Raw genomic sequence first — 22,105 nt, forward strand, 5'->3', positions numbered from 1 at the left:
GCTCAGATCTTCATTACTTCCCGGAATGAGCCTCTTATCACTCGACTGCCAAGTAAGCCTCCTAATAATATTCCTAATCCATATTGTATGCAAAAAAATCCACTGACGTGCTTATTATAAATTGAAATGCCAAACGCTTAATTTAGAATTCTGGGTGAGTCTTTTTCCAGCTGGCTCCTCCCCTGAAAGAGCATATACCACACAACGGAGGGGGAAAGAGAAGGTATTGTTTGTCTGTTTCAGACATTTTCGTGCAAATTTCAACAAATGCGGCCTGTCATCCTCTTTTTTTTGCCGTTAAATAACGTTGAGCAGTCTTCGGGCGGCCATTTTGTACCGTTCCTTGCTCGAGCGCACTTTAAGCGCAGGCAATTAAGACTTCGACTTCTCGTCCGATTATGAGCTTTAAGCGTGATCCTTCTGCTTATGAAAGAGCGGCAATATACGGTAAGTAGCACTGGAGAAACCTTGAAGAACACACTCCCCCCGCAAATGAAGTCTGACGCAAGACGAGACACGCAGCTATTCAGAGATAACTCATATTCCTCAGAGACCCAGAGTCAGCAGCATAGAGCAATTTAACCAAGTGTGAACAAAGTTTTTTTAAGCAAAGTGTTCTTTTGTACCAGCACAATAAACCATGCAGTATAAACAGACAAGAACAGAAAGACACAGAGGGGCCCCCTTACTGTGCCAAGTCTTGGCTGGAATGCACCATACACTGTTTATGAGGGAGAGACTGGGGCCATATTTGTAACAGGCTATGGTGATTCTGTCTTATAAAGGGCGTAATAAGACTCTGCTGACTTTACACTGATGGTGTACTCTATTCCTTGCTCTGGTGTCTCACCAGGTAGGTGCTACACTGTTTATGAGGGAGAAACTAGGGCCATATTCATAACAGGCTATGGTGATTCTGTCTTATAAAGGGCGGAATAAGATTCTGCTGACTTACTTTATACTAATGGCGTACTCTGGGTTCCTTGCTCTGGTGTCTCACCAGGTAGGTGCTACACTGTTTGTTTATGAGGGAGAAACTAGGGCCATATTCATAACAGGCTATGCTGATTCTGTCTTATGAAGGGCGTAATAAGATTCTGCGGACTTACTTTATACTGATGGCGTACTCTGTACATTCCTTGCTCCGGTGTCTCACCAGGTAGGTGCTGTTCCCGCGGTTGATGAGCTCTGCTTCTGCCTGGAGCCTCTCCATTGGCCCAGCAAACCTGTGGTACGATTACACCAAACGATCAATCAAAATTCACTTGTTAAAGGGAACTATATACCAAAGTGCTGAACAATGTTTGTTTATTACTGTAAGAAAGCAAGAAAACCCTGAGCCAATAGCTATAAAAAACTGGGAAACCGTTCCCTGACCCTGGGATAAGGCAGTCAAGAAACACTTTGGCAAAGTGGCAAATACAACAAATACAGTAACGGCTCTTCTAGGATAGAGAATCATTCCATGTTCACACTCTTCTGAAAGGGTGACATGGTTCCGACATTAAAACAACGTAGAGAGAACATTAAGTATCATTCAGGAGGGTTCAAAATTAGTCACACAAGACTAAATGTGTCATATGAGTATGTCTATAGCACGTGTAAAATATAAACCCCATTATGAAATCAACACTCCAATAACACTCCTTTCACAGTGTTATAATAATACAAATGCTGACACATACCAAGGCTGTGCTGAGTAATCCACTGGTTTGGGAACCTGGTGCAGAAAAATGGAATGACTTGTCACTGCAGGAATGAATCTCACCAAACTATCACATGTTAGGTTGCGTTTCATTTTATGGCTAAAATCAGCACTTCTTTTAAATGAGAGAGCTCTCGTAGCGATAGTGAATTTAGTTGTTAGAACAGCATTTAATACAGCTCCTAAATGCTCACGAGTTCCTCTTTCAGCTCTTCACACAGTCAACTTCACACACAGTAAAAATGGGAGTGGAAACTTCTGTTACAGTATCACTCCTGACAGAGGAAGCAACCGAACACTGTTTTTATTACCACTTACTTAGCTCTGCTAATTAGCATGTGGCTGAATGTCTTGCCTGTTAGCAAACAACTTAAAAACCACTTAAAATCTAACCCACTGTGCAACAAAAGTAAGGAACTGCAAGTGACATTTGTTTGTTTGTTTGCTTTATTGCTTATTAGGAATGAAGGAATTGTATTTCAATAGTTTTGTGAAGCGGCTCAGAATCCATCTGCAATTCATACATTTATCTTTGATGACTGTAAATAGCAAGTTGGCAAATACAGATTTTGTAATCTGAAATGAAAATTAATTTTGTCTCTTTTACCTAAATGTGTGTGGGTGTGTGTGTGAGTGTAAGAGAGAGAGAGAGAGAGAGAGAGAGAGAGAGAGAGAGAGAGAGAGAGAGAGAGAGAGAGAGAGACTCATAAACCTGCAACAATATCTAATTGGTAACCAATGCTTGATAATAACCGATAGATTCTTCTTAGCCTCTGATAACCTGAACTGATGTCCTGCTTATCTTTCCAATAATGCATCATAATAAGAGTTAAATCATTGACTACATTTTATGTTGACCTCAGACAACCAGGTGCCTCAGGTACATAGATATAGACATAGATATTGCACACAAACTGAAAGTTATGAAATTGCATGTTACATAAGAGTTGTGCCAAAATAGGTGAAAAATATATACAAATACGATGAACATTAAGGACCTTTGCCATTAAGGCCTCAGTTGATTAATAGTCTCATACAGACATTCATTATGATTCCCTAACAGCTGTCTTCTCTACTTCCACTTTGGAAATTGATGAAACACCACAGCAGGAAATGACTCCAGTTGCATTTTACAAAAGGACTGAACTGACTATGAGGATGTTTCAATCTGAAGCACTAAAATATTACCTCCTGAACACAATATATCTATTATACGGATAATACTAAATCCATGTAAAGGAAAAGAGCCCGGCAATCATCAAACTGTTGCTTCACTCGGCAAATGTGGCCATTACTATACTGAAGCAAAAGCTATTATTGTAGTGCATGTAAAAGAATTACGGTTTTATGCTTACATGGCATGGCTTCACAGCGTCACTTGGAAAGAAGCCAACTTCTCTGGTTGTCAGTATTCTTCCCTGAAACCATGGCAGATAATTGCATTACATTTGGCTGGAAGACTCCCGCTCAATAATTCAGGAACAATTAACACGGTGGTAGGAATATATAGCTGGCGTTAATTATTGCTCATATTCTACCCATGGACAGATTTGAAAAGCATCGAAACGAGGGCACTGGTTTGCAATGATAGCAACTCCTTTGCATGTATTTGAATGGCAGGGCAAGGCACTGCTTTATTTGCACGGGAAACAATCACCGTAAACAAACAGCCATTCACATCTGTCACCTAAACCGATACTGAATTGGAATGCAAAATAAATTAGCTCGCTTCCCACATGTACACGCGCTCTCAAAAGAAGAGGACGGTGTGAAATTGACTCTTGATGCCCGACTTCACATTACCATACGCTGCTCAGATTTCAGCATGTACACACTGTGACATGCTTGAATGATGAAAAAAGCCCCCCCACCACAAAAAAAAATTTGCAGCACATAATATGTGAGTGGTTAAAAATAATGACCTGGGCCCTGCTGGGTGTCTCTTCCTGTTAAGACGCCATTATAGGACATGGATGGGCCCCGCAGTCAGGTGGCAAATCCAGGCCGCGGCCGGCAGCCCAGCGGGGCGACGCGCAATTGGATCAAGTGTCACGCAGCGATGGGAGGCTTTCAGTCAGCCCGGATGACAGGGTCTCATCGCGGGCCTTTGGGTGTCACAAGTCGACCGCTTCGCATTTCAAAGACGAGCGTACGTTCGTCTGCGCTCTCCGTCGGGAGCGGAGGCTATGGCCGCTAGCGTTGCGCGATTCACCGTTCGGGGAAAAAACACTTTAAAAGAATTTCTAAAAATATAAAAATGTACCTGCCGTTTCACTGCACTTCCACAAACATTAGCTTTTAAATCAATACATGACGTCACATATTGAACATTATTTTATTTTTTATTTTTTATTAGGTTTGAGATAATGCCTGGGAACAGAAACACAAACTGGTACAATCTATACCAATGTATTTGTGCCTTGCATTTGTATTGGACATTACGTGAATAAAGTGGCACAACGAGAGGTTATTTCGATATCCTTTCCCTCATACTGTCTTTTGATTACAGCATGAAGTGCATTTCAGCTAATCCACCCTTCTGCACAAATCACATTTGAAACCCAATCCTAAAACGTCCATGATGCATTTAGCGTAATAACATTTTATCAATGCTCTTGAAAACCTCTTCTATTTGTTACGGCACGGATAAGCGCATGATAAAGATTAAACTTATAACCCTGTTAGAGTAAACAGATGGCAGCCAAAGGGTAAAATGAAATTACGTTGATTGATTGTATTTGTCTGGCACCAGTACAGGAATAATTGTCTCTAGGTTATGCGCAAGATGAATGCTTAGTATTCTGTAATTCCGTCCCATTGTCGCCAAAGGGCTGCGAAGATTAAGTAGCCTCATGAAGTGTGAAGTGTAATTTTGCATGAAATAAAATAAATAAATAATCCGCATTTCGATTTCGCAGCTGGGGCTTTCACCATTCCCCACTCTTCGCCGCCAACCACCAACACCCCAACTAACACCCCCCCCCCCCTCCCCACCCCCAGCTCCCCAGCTCCTTCCCACACCGACATCTGCAGGAATAAGGTTGCAAGCACGCACTTGCTTCAACAGGCTGCCAGCCTAAGCCGGTGTCTGAAGCTGTGCCGATTTAGTCAGTCTCTGGGTGTGCCTTTCTGTTTTCCTGTGTGCCATCAGAAAATGACAGCACACAAAGCCTCAGAAATCGCACCAAAATGCCTATTCCCACCCGACTCCTCACAGCACTGCAGCCAAGGAAGGGGGAATATGTTATTCTCGCACCACAATAAAGCCCTGGCCACAGCAGCACTGACACCAGCCAAAAATAAGCAAGCATCAATCCTCAAAGTGTCAAGCCAAAGCTTTGGTTTCCGCACCTATTTCCAGTACTGGGAAAAAGCTTCACAATGACACAAAGGCTCTCTGATCATGGCTGCTGTGTTCACTTCAGTTATCTATAGAGAAACTTCCAGAACCTCGCTTTTTTACTTAAGCTATGTACCTATACCACTATACAAGGTGGCTGTAGGACAAATTACAAGCATTAATAGTCATTTTCCTACAGACTTGCCCTTACATATCACCATACACAGCAAGAACCATATACAGCAAGCTTATGTAGGTGGGTATAAATCTTCATGCTGAAGCGTGTGTCAACGGTTTTCATGGCTGATAAGATAATGTGTGCACTAGAACTTCATGAGCAATTTGCTGAGTGATTGCTAGCATGAGAAAGTTGTAAAATACAACGAGCAAATAGTAAACACGTTGTCCTCCACCGATGACGCAATTTCACCACCTCATTGGGTGTATATCTGGCAGTGCACAGCATATCTTGCTTCTATAAGCCAGTGTTTTTATGATATAGCTACATTTATTGAACACAACTAAGAAGCAAGATTGTTAGTTAGTTACTGTGCAAACAGTAAGCTTTAAGCTTGTCATAAAGCTAAACAGAATGATCATGTAAACAGAACGGACGTTAGCCTACATCTCTTCTGCACTAGTGCATCATTGTGCAGCCATTCAGGGATGCCTAAATTAAATAAATATTAAAAAATTAATAAAATAAATGGCTTACCAGTACAGGCAAGATGTATAACCAAGACTCAAAATTGAGAATGCTAGATGTGGATCAAGCTGAGATTTTTTTTTTTTTAACTGTTACAGGTTATAATGGCTTCATAACGGCAGACAGATAATAGTACATTGTATTACTACAGATGAACAAACAAACAAATCCATAGAGAGCCTCAAGACCAGGTATTGTGCAGTAAACCGATTACCACAGCCGTCAAAGGTTATGTTGTGGCCCTGACACAAAAACAGTCTACATTTTGTTGGATGTTTATTTATTGCTTTATGATGTGTTGTTGACATGATATGGTCCCTCACCTGCCACCAGGAACTATGTGGATCTGCGCAGATCAGCTCGATGATGTTGCCAGCCTGAATGTTCAGTGGAGGTCCACACACTGGGCTGGGGATGCCATAATAGTTACGAATTGCCAGCATCTTAGGCAAACCTGTGAACACACACACAGCAAAACAGCACTTCAGTGAATCTGGGCCACACTCTAGCCAAGCAGTTGGCTCTTGAAAGACAAGTGAAAATGTTGCCAGTCATAGCTCTACATTCGCTGGCTGATAAACCCTAAATATCTGGTTATGTATGCGACAAAAAAAAAGTGAGAGAGCGAAAGCTCGGGAGCCATCTTGAGCCTGTCTGTTCTTGGCACATTTCAGCACATCAAAACGGCCCCCCGAAATGTGCATGCCACATGCTAATTCCCAATTTCTGTGTTCTTTCCCAGCTGCCTTCATCATAATTAAAATGGACTGAGTGCATAATGAGTCAGTTACACACCATTCAAAGCGAGTGATTCTCACTCAATGCGATTCTCAAGCATGGGTATTTGTTTTTGTAATGGAGAGGGCTCCACAGCAGATAAACGCTGTCTGCCCTCCCTGAACGGCAGTGACGGCAGCCTGTATTTGTTTTCATTACTCGCCCCGCTTTCTGCGGATTGGCTCTGGTCGTCGTCGGCATACTGTAGCATGTAATTATCCAAATTACAGATTGCAGCGATGATTTTTGTGATTAGCGTAATTGAGCTCAAAAGGTCTCCCCCTGCTGGTTAAACTATACAGAACGAGCGGGTTTTTCTGAGCGCCAGATGATTATCAACGAGAAAAAGGTAGGGATTAAAACTCGATACGAACACCGGGTTCAAACTGTATTTGAAAGTGGAGACGGACTGCTCTTTTGGGGGGAATTTTCATTTTCTTTCACAAAGACAGTGTAAGAAGGTACACTTAAACGCGGCAGTGGCCTCTTGTGACTGCACAAAGTCCCTTAAGCTTGTGAGTAAAGAGGCACACAGCCGAAGGATGGAGGAATCTTTGAAGCCAGTTAAAAGGCTGAGAAGCCTGTGAATCTGGCTCTGGCTCTCTCAGGGAGGACAGTATACACAAGCCCAGCATTCTGGAGGAAGACAAGAGCTAGGATATCTGCCAATAATTGTGACTGGGCCATTTTCTCTCCAGCACTGCTCATTAAATAACCTTTAGAAATATGCAGAACATCATGCGCAAAGAGGGAGAGAGAGAGAGAGAGAGAGAGAGAGAGAGAGGGAGAGGAAGAGATAGAGAGAGAGGGAGAGGGAGAGGGAGAGAGAGAAAAGTCATGAAATTCTTCCTCATGTGGCACCTCCGAAGGGTTACAAAGATCCATTTCATAAGAATGATTAATGTGTAGGGTGAACACACATGCCTTTCTGATAAACTACAAATACTGTAAATATGTATTTTCAATAATATGGTAAGTACAGTACTCATCATGTGATCTGTGCTCCAGCACAAAATGCCATAGACAAACAGACGGCTTTAACGAATCCATGAGCCCGGTTCTTTTATTACATTACATGTTAGCTGACGCTTTTATCCAAAGCGATTTACAGTTGATTAAGATTAAGCAGGAGACCCCTGTAGCAATGTGGGGTTAAGGGGCTAGCTCAAGGGCCCAACATCAGCGCAGATCTTATCGTGGTGGCTACACCAGGGATCAAACCACCATCCCAGTCATGTACCTTAACCACTACACTAAAGGCCTCTCGACGGAACCTAAACTTTCCATAAGGAAGTCTGCACAGCGGCAAACTCATATGTGTGTGCGCTCGCACCGTGCGCGTGTGTGTTTAGCAGAGTTAACAAAAAAGCCTACTTATGTCTGAACACTTCCCCATTTACTTCAAATATTCATGATCCCATTAAGGTTGGCACGGGGGCGTTCCTCCCGCCACTGCTGCCACGGATACCATTCTCCTCGCGGCTTTTCATCACCGGCCAACTACGGCTTGGCTCTCCGCGGGAACAATTTCCATGGCTGGATTCTTTTACTTCACATTTATTGATCCCTCCCACTCTCCTTTCCCCCAAAAAAAGAGACGTAGCTGATTCTCCTGAGCCCGGAAGAGCCCTGTTCATTAACGAATGCGCAGGAGTGCATCACCGCTTGATGACCTTTCAAAGCAATGGTGCAGTGAAAGATAGCTTTCTTTACCTCCCCCCCTCCTACTCCTCCCTTTTTGGGAAGCATTAGTTGTTTGTTGCCCCAGAACCCAAGAGTTGCTAATTCAAAGCCCAGATGCTCTGGTTCTCTCGGGCAAGATGCTTTAGTTCAATTGCTCAAGTGGAACTTCAGCTCTAGTAAGGGGTCAACAGAATGTGGCCTCTTTGTTAAGTGTAATATGATTTAAAAATACAGGAGTAATGGAATTCAAATGAGAGAGAAATATCACATCTCTGCATTATAATTCTGCTATATGACAGTCCCTTATCAGCAACCAGATCTTCTTCCTTTGGAACTGAGTGCATCTGAAGCTACAGCACTCATTATAACTTGAAAAAAATTGGAGCAATCAATTTCTCTTTAGTATTGTTGTTGTTATTATGATGATGATAATGATGATGAGGATTATTACTATTATTATTATATCATTATCAAAAGATAAAGCCTGCCAATTTGAGACATCGTATTGCCTCGGCCATGTACTTTCCTAAAGAACTCCCGGGAAACTTTAGCCTCTGTGCATGCATAAGAACCAGAACAGCAGAAAGTTTGTTTGTTTCTTGCTTTTGTGCTTTTTTTTCAGGGTTCATGATTCAATTTCATGTGAAACAACTCGACAGTTCTCATTAAGTGAAAAAACAATGTTGTACCTGCAGTGGGCAAGTAGGCGCACGACTTGTTTTGTCAGACTTTCTCCTCTCTATTCATGAGGCGACGGGACGTATTACTCAAATCACTGCTAAAACCCTCTAGCCTCCCATGCAGGCTTTAGTTACTGTGGATAGGGTTTCTCCACAGACCATTGTGCGTAAGTGTTTGTGCGGGACATCCGACAGAGGGTTAAAACGCGCTGCACATAAATAAGTGGGTATCTGATTACAGGCTGTTACTGTAAGTACTGGTCGCATGCAACAGCCTGCCTTCTTAGGCAAGAGCTACAGTGAGTTATTACAGAGGCGCTCTGTGTGCCCCCGAGCGTGAAAGATGTTACACCAACACAAGAGGAGCTGGAAATCAACATCTCTGTTCGTTCTCATGCAACGCAGAACGGGTAAAATTATGAAATGATAGCGCCAATATGAAACGAAACGCAACGTACGATGACCTCACCGGGACGCGGAACAGGAGGGGGCGGATTTTCCGCATCTGAATGCGAGACGGCGAGGGGAAAGCACGCGCACGCACATTTTTCAGGAAATTCGCTGGAGCCCCGCAGCCCGGCTCATGAGCTCACCGCCTCTCGCGCCGCATTAGGACAGACGGAGTAGCCGGGGAACGGCGTGATACGCAGCTATACGCCCGTAGCTTCAATCGCATTCAAAGTGTACTGACCTGGGTCATGTCGTCTTCCGTGATCCGCTCTTTTCTGCGGGGAGGGGAGAGAACAAGATGTGATTTGCGCACTGTGCAAAAAAGGCACATTCTCAGTCCCAGAGAGAGGGCTAGCCAGACTGGAAAACTTAATGGACAAATATCGACAAAACGTCCCTAAAGTCTTTATATACAGTATATGAATATACGTGCATGTATGCATATTAGAATTTGTAAAGTCTTGCATATTACCAGTGTATCTGCCTGCAGCAATTGGTAAACAGGCAGTAACATGAAAGTAATCCCAACTTCATTGCATATAATAGATGGAATGTGATTTGGTTACAACATTTTACATACATCTGCTGTTGCCTTTATTGGGAATTCAGTCATGTCTGTGCTGCCCTGTATACGCTAAATATGGTATTGTGAATGTATTACTGCAGTAACACAAGCACAGAATGGCTTGTCAATGATGGAATGAAAATGTCTAACAATTGCTGGGTGGATTAATTTCCACTCACATCTCTGCGTTCACACTTTCTCCTAATAAGACTGATATATGTACATACATGCATTCATACTGCATGCAAGGGTAATTTACTGCAAAACCTCTAAATCAACCAAACACGAGCATAAGCTATAAAAAAAACACATAAACAGTTTTACATTAATTCCTTGCAAGCCAGAGTTAGACATCAACAAAACAACAAAAATATGCGAAGGCTATATGCGCTCTAATAACATACAACATAACAGTGTGAGAAAATGTAACAATTGTTTCTCATGAAAGCCTAACAAAAGTCAGCATTTTTATTTAAACAAAACAACATTCTGAAAGCCTCTGATGTCTTACCTGTGGTTTCAGAGTGCCAGAATCTGAAATAAATTTGGAAACAGGCATAGTGAGTGCATACCATCGGACAGTCAGACTTGTTGCTGTGTTCGTTAGCGCGCGGCAGGCTCTGTCTGTTTTGTTTTGTTCTGCTGCAGTTACCTGACAGGAGCCTAGTGCAAATGACTTGGGGCAGGACTGCAGACTGTTTTGTTAAGAGTTTGCCTCATTGGCTCCCAGGGGACGCCAGCCTCTTCACAGGCTGCGTGTATTGCGCTGAACTTTGGCCCAGCGCACGATAGTACACTTTCCAGATAACACGAAGCGGACAGCAGCAGTCACCGAGAGGCAGCGCGCTGCTAAGCTACGGCAAATGACAAAAGACTCCCGCAAAATCAGGGCACGCCAAAACAGGCAGCCATTGCTGCACCTCTCACTTTTACTATTTTCACTCCGCTGGTGATTTGTGCGTTTCCATTTTTTTCCGCATCGTGTCCCCGTGCTCTACGTTCTAAGACCTTTAAACAAATGATTGATCTCAACCCGGGCCATAATAACTCAAAACCGCCCGACCGTAAAAACGGCATATGTCGAGGCAGGCATATATCATCCGAGTTATTCTGTGGTCTGTCAAAAAGGCTAAATATTTGCACAAATACAAGCTTCATTCCTTATCCCTAACGCCATTATACTTGAACGTATGCATCACCTGTTTATCATAGGCAGTTCAGATAGAATTTACGAGAAGCGTAATATTGTAAAAACATTTCTGACTGGCTCCTCTCCAGCTGCTTTCTGGGTGCCACTAATCAGGCGAGAGCAGGGGGTGCCCAGGTGTGGTTTGCAGACAGGTTATTGTTCTGGTGCCACGAGTTCAATAAGCCATGCCAAGACCAACAAGAGCAGGCATTACACAGCCGTCTGGCCACGTGCCAGCGTTCCCTGGAGCCTTTCGTCAGAGACGTTCGTCACAATCATCAGATTACCTTACAGGTATAAACAACATGAAGCACTCTGCAGACCTGGGACTAATCTGTATTTGAAACACTTTATTCACCTGTAAAACACCTATAGGTAACTGACAATTTGCATAGAATTTATTTCGTTCTACACGTATATCGAAATTAATTCATGCGGTATCTCATTTTGTTAGGTAACTAAGTGGGCGAAAATGATCATGGATCTGCAGAAGTGTTCATTTAACTGCCGCCTAAAGACTTGTTTCAAAGGCATATTTGACTCAGGGCTGACTGTATTGATTTTTACCCCCTTGTGGCTACCTACACACACAGAAATATAAGCAACTTGGAGCACGGTAAGCAGAATGGTGCTTTAGTATGTAATTTGCACACTATGAATAGTATGTATGTGTATATACATATAAGGGCCATTCTACAGAAGTCATGCAAACAGATGTCTCTTTCTGAGAAAATAAATTGATTCATAAAATCTTTCCTTGTTACATAATACATAATTTCACACTTTAATATAACCTAAAATATAAATGACAGTAATAACAAGTACATTTTTTTAACCTGGGGCATGAAACAATGACTCTCATTCAATAAAGCATAGAAATGTTTATCAAATGCATGTTGAAATACTGAAATTACTATTTTGTAATTAAATTTATAATTAAAAAAAAAAACTTTTTTCAATGTAGAAAATATTGTCTCCAATTTTTACATCACAACCAAAACACATTGTTTGAGTCTGTGAAGAGAACCTGCTTGCAACCAGGAAATGAGACTGCCTTCATCTGAATTAAGTTTTTGCACCCAAAAGTTTTTAGCATTTTTATATAATTGACCTACAAAATCTTAAAATTAGTCTGTAACTATAAAAGATGTCATAATCAAACACCCAGGTTTTTATATTAGAGAAAAAGAAAATGATTTCATACCAGTAGATTTAATTAAATGTGATTCTGCACAGAGAAGTGGTTTCCAACAATGTGCTTGCTAAAAACTAGCCAAAAATGAGCCAAAATCGTCACAACCAAAACAGTCACAACCAAAACAATCACAACCAAAACAAATGGTACTGTTTGAATAGGGCTGTTTTGGTTGGCGACACTTATCCGTCTATTCTTCTTAAAGATAATAAATAATGAGATAATCAATGCACACATCTTTTTAAGATTTCAAGATTTTTCAATTCAACTATTCAAACATATATTTGTAGTGATAGGCTTGTGAATTTCATCATACTCCAGCTCACCTCTAGAGCTCCTGTCCGCTTGCCCAGACCCAACCATTGGCAGAGTTTATATGTACGTGAGGATGCGCACACACACGGAAGCACACACGGAAATCAAATGTTAAGATTGGATGACAGGCTAATGGATAAAGAGTATACACAGTGAGCTCCACAATGTTTGGGACAAAGATATCTTTTCTTGATTTGTCTCTGTGCTCAATTTCAGATGTCAAGTCACAAGAAGATAAAGGGCACATTCTCAGCTTTTATTAAAGGGTTTTTATACATTTAGGTTTCACCAGGTAGAAATTACAGCACTTTTTATACATAGCCACCCCATTTTAGGGCACCACAATTTAATTGCTGAATCAAGAAAAAATATGTCAGTCCAAAACACTATGGAGCTCACTGTAAACACATCTTGTGACATTGATTTTAGTAAGTTAATCATAAAATAACTTAATGATGTGCAGAAATTGGGAATTTTATCAGTTTAAAATCAAATCCACAACACAAAGCGTGCAAAAAGGTCTGAATACTTTCCGAAACCTTCAATTTGCACTACTTCTGCAGACTGGCCCATATATATATTTTTTCCAACCATGAACTTTTGTAAACTGTGCATTGCTACAGCAACCACTATACACCGCCGGTAACAAGAAGAGATCAACTAAATTTTGCAAACTAATTTGCTATTGCATGTTTACCTTAGCGGTTTTAGTCTAGTGATTTTAACTCCCGTTATTAAGTGGCTTAAGCTAAATACACTGCGATTTCATTTTTTTTCCCAAAGCTCGACCTCACCCCTTTGCAGGAGTGTGCAAGTACACTCCCCTTTATCCACAACCAGAAGGCATTTCACCGAAGCCACATTTAACTTTTTCTTTCTTTACTTTACCCAGAAGGCACCCTACCATGAAAAAACACACGTACGAATCAGCTTATTCGCACGCATATATGAAACATTTGATATACCCCTATGAGTAGTTCATGTGTTTACTTAAATTTGCATGCGATCATTACACATATTTACCAGTTATGAATAGTAAACACAGATGCATTTGCACATAATTCATTTGAGAATTTCATAGTAATAGTGTGCGATTTCTCTTTAAAAGATATCTGGGTGTACTGTAGGTATGGCTGAGGTATTAATGTTTTAGCAGAGATAGCCTGCTGTAAAAACGCCAGAAGGAAGAGACTCACCCGGGCTAGTTTTCCCACAGCTCCCCAGTCTCCCCAGACACTCCTTATGTGCTCCCGCACCGCACTTGGAGCACAGGTAGCCCTGATTGAAGATCCCCCTGCCAGGCAGAGATTTGACATTCTTACAAATCTAATCCAGCACTCATTTACGAGAGGAGCTCCTCAGAACCGAAGGGGAGGTGGGGGGGAGGTGGTGGTGGTGGTGGGAGGGGAGGGAGCGGGGGGGGTTGGGGTGTCTGATGATCTGATGAGATGGGGTTTGGAGTCTAATAGAGCCGAGGGTTTAAGGTCAGAAGCGTCACCTACTGCTTCCTTTCACCAAAAAAAATTTGCCTGAGGTGTGTATTCTCTCTCTCTGTTACATGCAGCCTCCCGAAAGGCAGCGGTTTAATTAACGTAAAACTGGGTCCGCGGCGCCGGCGGTGAATCTTCGGCGCGGCTGCGGACGCGCGGCGGCGCGGCTAGCCCGTCGTGGCCTTGAGCGAAGTCGTCTTTAATATGTCAAAGCCGACCTGATTCACTGCTTCTGCCGCCTCTCGCCCGCCTCTTCCTTCGCATGATAATCCGAACGGGGATTCTCCTCGGCCGATTCCTCTCTCTTTTGACCTCCAGCAGCGGAGAAAAGAATAGCCCGCCTATACCCTTTCGCTAAAGTCGAGTGCGGCTAAACATCTGCAAGGCCTCTCGAGCACAAAGCCTGGCGTGCATAAAAGGCGACTGGGATACAAAGGCCCGTATATAGAATGGCGAAACCGCTCTCTATTGTTACCTTAAACCTCAGATAAGCGCGGTAACAAGGGCTGGAGCAACAAGCCGCCTCGTGTGCGTTCTCGTGTCAGCCTATCGCTGCAACGTGTCTGATTTTGAAGGTCTTAAATCTTTGACTTCACGCCCCCCCCCCCTGCGTTGGCTGTTGTCTGTAAATGCGCGGGGGGGGGGGGGGTGTACAGCGGGGGGCTAAAATGGAGGGCAGTCTCACCTCAGCAGCATATCGCAGACCCGGCAGGATGTGATGCGGTCGAACGTGTGCATCTTAAACTCGTGGAAGTTGCTGCAGGCGTTCTCGGGCTTGATGTTGGATCTGTGCGTGAAGAGAGAGAAAGAGAGATTGAGAAAGACAGAGAGAGAGAAAATGATCTGAATTGAACGAGTCCATAACTGCACCTCTCCTTACAGGTTGCAAGTATCACTTACACACTCACTGCAGCTGATAACGCAGAAACCCGATTCACAATCATAATGTATCGTGCCTTCTTTGAATAAGAATATGCAGTACGCCAAGGTAGTGCCTATCAAACGAGCATGTCCTTCTTATATGGCTTTTATAACATTACAAAAATACGCCGGAAAGCCATTTGTGGAACATATACGTTATTAATTCTCAGGTCAAGAGCTGCCATGTCATTTGTAGTCTAAATGCATATCAGCCTGGTGTTCCAGTCAGCCCACGTAGACAGGTAACACGAAATAGAGCAAATGAGAAAACATCATTACCAGCGCTCGCCAGGGAGCCCCGCGACTCGCTAATTGCGTTTCAGAATGAATGAACGGTCCTCTTTAACGTGAGTCCAAACTCATTCATTTCCAAATTAATCAACTGCTTTTTATCGTATTGTTTACAGATTTCTTTTTTTTTTTTTTTTTACTGCTGCTGTTTCAATTGCTCGGCTCCGGATGCCATCAGAGAAGCCAATCTGAATGTAGCGCACCTGAATTTCTCAGAGCAAATTCACTTAAATTAATACACTTCATTTAGCTTTTCTAGGGCAAGCACCGCAGCCCCTGCTTTAAACCAACTGTAGCGGTTTATTATTATTATTATTATTATTATTACTATGGTGAACCTGTCCAGGGTGTATTCCTGCTGCTTGTCCACTGAATGCAAGTATAGGATTATCGATTAACTATTATTATTATTATTATTATTATTATTATTATTATTATCAACAAAGCCATTTTTATACTCGGATCATTTTCAATCCTTTCTCAAAAACAATGGAGGCATTGTGCTGCATTACTGGACCACACCAGATATAGTTTTTTTCCCATGTGTGCGTGGGCCAGTCCCTGCAATCAGGTGTGTGTTTGATCAGAGGCACTGCCCTAGCCAGAGTAAACGAGAAGAGAGATGTGAATCAACACACTGGACTGGGCGACCGACCCACTTTCACAACGACCAGTGACGTCTTTGTTCCCTCGCCGTGTTTGGCAACATCTGTTGGCAACCTGTGACATTTTTTCCCTGTTTTTACAAAGCTTCGCTCATTTCTTCCGAAATTCCCTTCTTATTTTGCATTGCAGTAACAATTTTATCCCATTATAAGGAAATCGTTATTTTATGACTCTTTCAGCGCACTTATCCCTGGTTATGAGTATGCACTTTGCACTTTGTTGTACGTCGCTCTGGATAAGAGCATCTGCCAAATGCCATTAATGTAATGTAATGACTCCCGTTTGAACATTGTGTATTTCCTGATTTCAAACTGTACTCTTTGCGCCCTCATGAGACACTTCTGAAAATAAATAAAACACAAATCTCATTTTAGTCATTTCATTTTCCACATAACAAATACGAAAATAATTTTTCCACAAACGCTACTATACACTGCAAGGTAGATAACTGTGTTAGCCAACCTATGCCTTTTCCCTCAGTGTGACAACAGCAGGGCTCGTAAATAAAGTCCCCTAAACCCGAAAAACCGGCGTGGCGTGTCACGCCAGCTCCGCCCACAGTTCCCCGTGCTCCTGACGGCCTGTCACTCACATCGCCATGCCGAACTGCTCTAGCCACTTCTTCTTCAGCTCTTTGGTTTTGAAGAAGAACTCGAAGCCGTTCTGCCCCTGGATGTGGGTGAGGTAGAACCCATAGGACCACTGGGTGTGGGCAAGGGAGGGGGGAGGCAGAGAGAAAAAACATGTGAGACAGTGCATGCAATTTTACATTACATTACAGCTGATGCTTTTATCCAAAGTGACTTATCGTTGATTAGACTAAGCAGGAGACAATCCCCCCTGGTGCAATGTGGGGTTAAGGGCCTTGCTCAAGGGCCTAACAGTGGTGCAGATCTTATCGTGGCTACATTACATTACAGTATATGTCATTTGGCTGACGCTTTCATCCAAAGCGACTTACAGTTGATTAGACTAAGCAGGAGGCAATCCTCCCCTGGCCTTGCTCAAGGACCCAACGGCTGTGCAGATCTTATTGTGGCTACACTGGGGAACCACCGACTTTGCGGCTCCCAGTCATGCACCTTAACCACTACGCTACAGGCTGCCCAGCCCCGGCTACACAGGGATCAAACCACCAACCTTATAGGTCCCAGTCATATTCCTTAACCACTAGGCTACTGGCTGCTCCAGACACACAATTCAGCCCCAGACACACATACAGTACTACAGCGACAGCCAATTACTGAACAAACCTCAGAGTACAGCCGCTAACGCAGGCTTTCAAGTACTGGTCTCCGAAGGCATATCCCCGTTCCTCTACAGAAGGGGGTTGTGATGGCGGTATGTACAGTCAACACAGTATAAAACATTAAACAAGTGATAAAATGGCACTACCGACTGCGGATAACATGCACGTTTATCACTTGCTGTGTTTGCAAGCGGCTGAACTTTGGCTGCTGCCCTACAATTCCGTGGCACCGGGTTTCAGGTCAGTGGCAGAGGCCAAGGGGGAGACTTTCAGGTCCCTGGTAGATTGGGACAGACATTGAGACGGGAGGGTGGGTGGACGAGCAGGACTGAGGGTGGCAAGTATGAGCGTGGCCATCTAATCTTTCCTCATAAGGGCATGTTTGGGAAGCGTTTCTTTGGAGGATATTTACAGATATAGATATTTACAGGAGAATAATTTCCAGGCCTGAAACATCCTGCAGCCAAGCATAGCTGGCCTGGCGGAACCGAGTATTGGAACACAGGGATGACATTTCAAGCCACACTTGAAATGGCTGCATGTTTATTTTGAAAGTGTGCCTTCCATAGCAACAGGCAATTTTGTCTGACCTTAAAAAAATCATATTATTGTCTTAGAAGGCTTCACTAGGCATTCTGTATATATCGAGACCTGATGTCCACTTTCACTTCCTGTGCAATTGCCAAGTTTAGTGCAATTTCCGTTGTCTCCTGGTGATTTCTGCTCTACCATAGCAGAAAAAGGGGCCATAATGATAAAAAAATAAAAATGTTTCCTATATGTTTCATTTAGTAAAACATACCAATTAACACTTATGAATTTTACAAACCTTTTCATACGGGTGGTATTATAGCATCATAATTTCCGAAAATTATTATCCTTGACACTGAAGTGGCTCACATCAATAAGCTCTAGGAAATGTTCCATTGAAAAATAGCTATCAGCACTATCATTAGCATTACTTGCTAAATGACTAAATTATGGTGCTTGGGACTGGGCGACTGTCGTCACGCGAAGAAAACGCACTCCTGCTGACGGCACACCTTTCTATTCTCTTTATCTGTCGTCGGGTTGTTTGTGATTTTGAAGTTGTGGAGGTCGATAACTTCCTTCATCTCGTAGTTGTCCCCGCGCCTCTTGCAGACGATCACGGCCACGTCAAACAGGAAGATATGCCTGCAACATTGGAACAGGACACACATGAGTGAGTCCTCCTCCCCGGTCTAAGAAAAGGATTTAATTTGTTTTCTGTACAACACACGTGGTGGGGGGGAGTTCCACACAGTAATCTCACCTGTCCTGTTTTGCTCGTTTATCCACTGAAGCAACTCGAACCTCGCCATCACCCTTCGGTCTCCCGTAGTTACGGAGCCGCTGATTCTGCGGAGAAGACAGCACGCTACCAAAGCAGCTCACACGCACCTTTGTCACTTCAGCAATGTCGCTACAATGCTATCTAGCAGACTGCTGCACGTTAACAAACAATAAACTCATCATCTTCTTCGCATGTTTATTTGTCTTTGCAACTTTTTTCAGAATGTCCTCACCTTACCGCAATATCAAGAAATGTGACATTTTCTCTTGATAGAAGTTGTACCTTCTATTTATAGATGAGATGTTCAGTAGGTACAAGGCTACAGTCAATACATGTTTGATTGTGGTTGATTTCATGCAGTAGCCATCAGCAATTGACCTAACCTTGTACCTATCGTTCGCAGTTTTAGCTTTTACTCAGACGCTTCAATGACTAACCAGGTTTTCGATGGATTTCTGGTACTGTTCAATCTCACGCAGGGTCTCGTTGTCCCTCTTCACTTCATTGACATACTGAGCCAGGTCCTGTGAAAACACGGGGAGTTCATAAGTTCAGCAGCTGTACAAAGAGAACTCCCAGGGTGCTACCTCAAATCAGGCTCATTACCAGTCTTGGCTAATCCACAGGCAAGAAGAATTTGTAACTCTAGGTTTTTTGCTGTCACACTGATTTGCTACAACAGGGGGGAGGTGGAAGGGGGAGGGGGGTTTGACTGCAGCAGAGATGTAAAACAAAGTAATGAGAGCTATTGTTCTCCAAAGTGCGATAATGCCTCTTTGGCTTGACGAACTGGTTTGCTGACACTCAGAGTCAGGCTTGGTGCCAGGTCAGATCACCTGCAGCATTCAGGCTAACAAGTGCAAGTTGCAAACTAAATCGAGGCCAATCAGACCTGCGTTCATGGGTTATTGTGAACGACACTTCTCTGGCTGGCAGCAGTATCTGCACAAGAAAACTTTAATTTCATAAAAATAAAGAATTTACATTTCTTTCTTGGAGGATCTGGCTCACACAATCTACCGTACATTTTGGCGATTAGCCTTCCTGATAATAACACGATTAAATAACTGAGAAAGAACCATTTAAAAAATCTAATGGTGAACTCAGATTGGGTATACCTTAAACACCATCCATCCAAATTGGACAATAGAACACCCTATTTTTCAAACGCAAAGACCCTATGGGGTTGCACACAAAAACACCTGGAGATTTAATTGCAACTTGATCTCTAGAATACAGTTCTGTCATGAATGTTGAGAATGCCATCAGAGTTGGGAAAAAAATCAGATTTTTCTTTTTTTACTGTGGAATGATTGTTGGTGCCAGACAGGTTGGTTTGAGTAACTCAGAAATTGCTGATCTCCTGTGATTTTCACGCATAACAGTCTCTAGTGTTTGCAGAGAATGATGCGAAAAACAAAACACATCCAGTGAGCAGCAGTTGTGGGCAGAAACAAGAAGAGCATCTCTGAACACACAACACGTCAGACCTCTAAGTGGATAGGCCACAGCAACAGAAGGCTGAATAAGGGAGTAGAATACCTTGCCAGTACAGGCAGAAACACTGGGGGTGTTAGATACTATTCAGCTTTTAGGCAAATTAAGCAGTAGGTACACTTAGGGGTAGGAAAAGGCAAGCATTGCTGGGCTGAATGACCTGTTTTCACCATTACCTTTTGTTATGTTATGTAAGTCTAAAAATAAGTCTAATAAATACCTAATAAAGTGCTCACTGGGTGCATGTAGATTTTCCAGATTATTTCGGGGATTTCCCAATGAATTAAATTGGTATGGATATTTCCTCCTGTACGGCCTAGACGTCTTTCGCTTTAGTTTGCATGCTGTGTGCTGCTCTGCTCCACTGGGGCCAGGCCCCTCTCACTAAATTATAAATAAGACTGACAGGTGCACAGACTAATTATGATCTATACATAATTATATCCCGATGTTTAACAACACGGCACATCTGCAGTGACATCATGACGCACGCAACATAACATGACCTGACACGTAGCGAGCAGTGAGAAAGCACTGACTACAGTCATTTTCAGAAGTCCAGTGGTTGTTTGCCGATATGTTAACCGGAAAAGAAGGTGTGTGGAATTACTCCAAGAAGAGCACTAGAGCATTACAGTGAGTGTGAGAAGTCCAGCTTCAAAAGGAAATGTGTGTTTACGACGACACACGCGTAAGGTTGGCTTACCTTCATAGCGTCGAGCGCCGTTCGCAAATTGCTCTTGTCAGTTGCATCGTGAGTGTGTTTGACTAATTCCTGTCGGATCAAAACAGAAAAAAACCCTGAGTAATATGCTGACAGCACAGAGCTGCCTACACACCGTCTTTTCTTGTGGTCTCCACAATTAATTAGCATTGAACAAAGTACAACCTTGTCAAAACAAGGAAAGAAAGATGCAGTGTTTGAATTAGGGCACCGTTCTATCTGTTCAACATTCAAAATGCACCTCCACACAAAACATTATGCAAACTGGTTACGGTAGCTGTCAAGAACAAAATCTGTTTTCTGCAGCATGCTTTCCGCGCTTTCTGAAATAAACGTGAAACTAGCAAAAAGTGACAAACGTACAGAGACATTACAAAGTTCCCAAAAGTCTGGAAAATGACATTCCTGTCAGCACCAATGCTTGCGGTAATAGGAAAAAAACTCAATTCTGATGGGGGATTTACTTCAATATATACAAACTGTATATTTGTGAATATTTATTTCTTTTTAGAAGGCAGGCGAGAGAGATTGCTTTTCCCCCTTTCAGAGCACAAAAAAACAGGGCGACAGGGTAAGGGCGGTTATCCGGTATGGTCTTCATAAAGCTGAGGAAAATCTTTTCCCTGCCCTCGCTAGCTTTCCTGTGCCCTGTGAGATATATGCACATGAAACTATGCCAAAATCCACCACGCCAAGCTGAACCTGCACATTATTAGAATGAGAGGTGTATGTCACAGAGAGAGGGAGAAGGGAGAGAGAGAGAGGAAGAGAGAGAGAGACCACTCCGGATACCGGTAGCTTATGTATGAATTCCAGCTTAAGTGAGTTTGGGCCCTGCAGAAATCAGCTTAGTATAATGGAGAGAGAGGAGGCGGTGTGACTCTTGGCAGTCCTGTATGTAGACAGCGGGGAAAGACGTATTTAATGGCGGGGCTGAAGGACATCACAGCACACATCCACTGCCCGGTGCCACAAACCTCACCTCACTAGCACTGCATACTATGTGTGTGTATGCATGTGTCTGTGTTTGTGCTTGCGGTGTGAGAGATAGAAAGAAAGAGAGAGAAAGAGAGAGAAAGAGAGAGAAAGAGAGAGAAAGAGAAAGAAAGAGACATCATCGGTAGCTACCCACAATTATGTTTCCTCAGGACAGTTGTCCTCACCTTTTCCACATGACCACCCCCCCCCAACAAAACCCCATGCCTTGCCCCCCAATCTCATTCACCATTCACCCCCACCACCACTGCATGCATCGACTGCAGCAAAACCAAAAAATTAGCTGCTATCTGCTATCACAGACCAGTCCAGTCTCAGGAGAAGAGGGAGGTCCGTCTGCCACTTAAACCA

At 43.0% G+C, this 22,105-nt stretch overlaps 1 protein-coding gene across 1 annotated transcript in view; it reads right to left on the reverse strand.

The window, feature by feature from the left end:
- Positions 1–22,105, reverse strand: part of LOC133126340 (guanine nucleotide exchange factor VAV3) — a 76,801-nt gene that overhangs the window by 12,838 nt on the left and 41,858 nt on the right. The window contains exons 11-23 of the mRNA XM_061238476.1: positions 20,741–20,809; positions 18,975–19,061; positions 18,517–18,602; positions 18,266–18,398; positions 16,566–16,675; positions 14,781–14,882; positions 13,802–13,899; positions 10,418–10,440; positions 9,583–9,616; positions 6,075–6,205; positions 3,061–3,123; positions 1,686–1,720; positions 1,110–1,226 (exon numbers count right to left, since the gene is read on the reverse strand). Of these exons, the coding sequence (XP_061094460.1) occupies positions 1,110–1,226; positions 1,686–1,720; positions 3,061–3,123; positions 6,075–6,205; positions 9,583–9,616; positions 10,418–10,440; positions 13,802–13,899; positions 14,781–14,882; positions 16,566–16,675; positions 18,266–18,398; positions 18,517–18,602; positions 18,975–19,061; positions 20,741–20,809 (1,088 nt within the window). The remainder of the gene's footprint in view (positions 1–1,109; positions 1,227–1,685; positions 1,721–3,060; positions 3,124–6,074; positions 6,206–9,582; positions 9,617–10,417; positions 10,441–13,801; positions 13,900–14,780; positions 14,883–16,565; positions 16,676–18,265; positions 18,399–18,516; positions 18,603–18,974; positions 19,062–20,740; positions 20,810–22,105) is intronic.

This window comes from Conger conger, chromosome 4 (genome assembly GCF_963514075.1).
Source record: "Conger conger chromosome 4, fConCon1.1, whole genome shotgun sequence".
Classification (NCBI taxonomy): domain Eukaryota; kingdom Metazoa; phylum Chordata; class Actinopteri; order Anguilliformes; family Congridae; genus Conger; species Conger conger.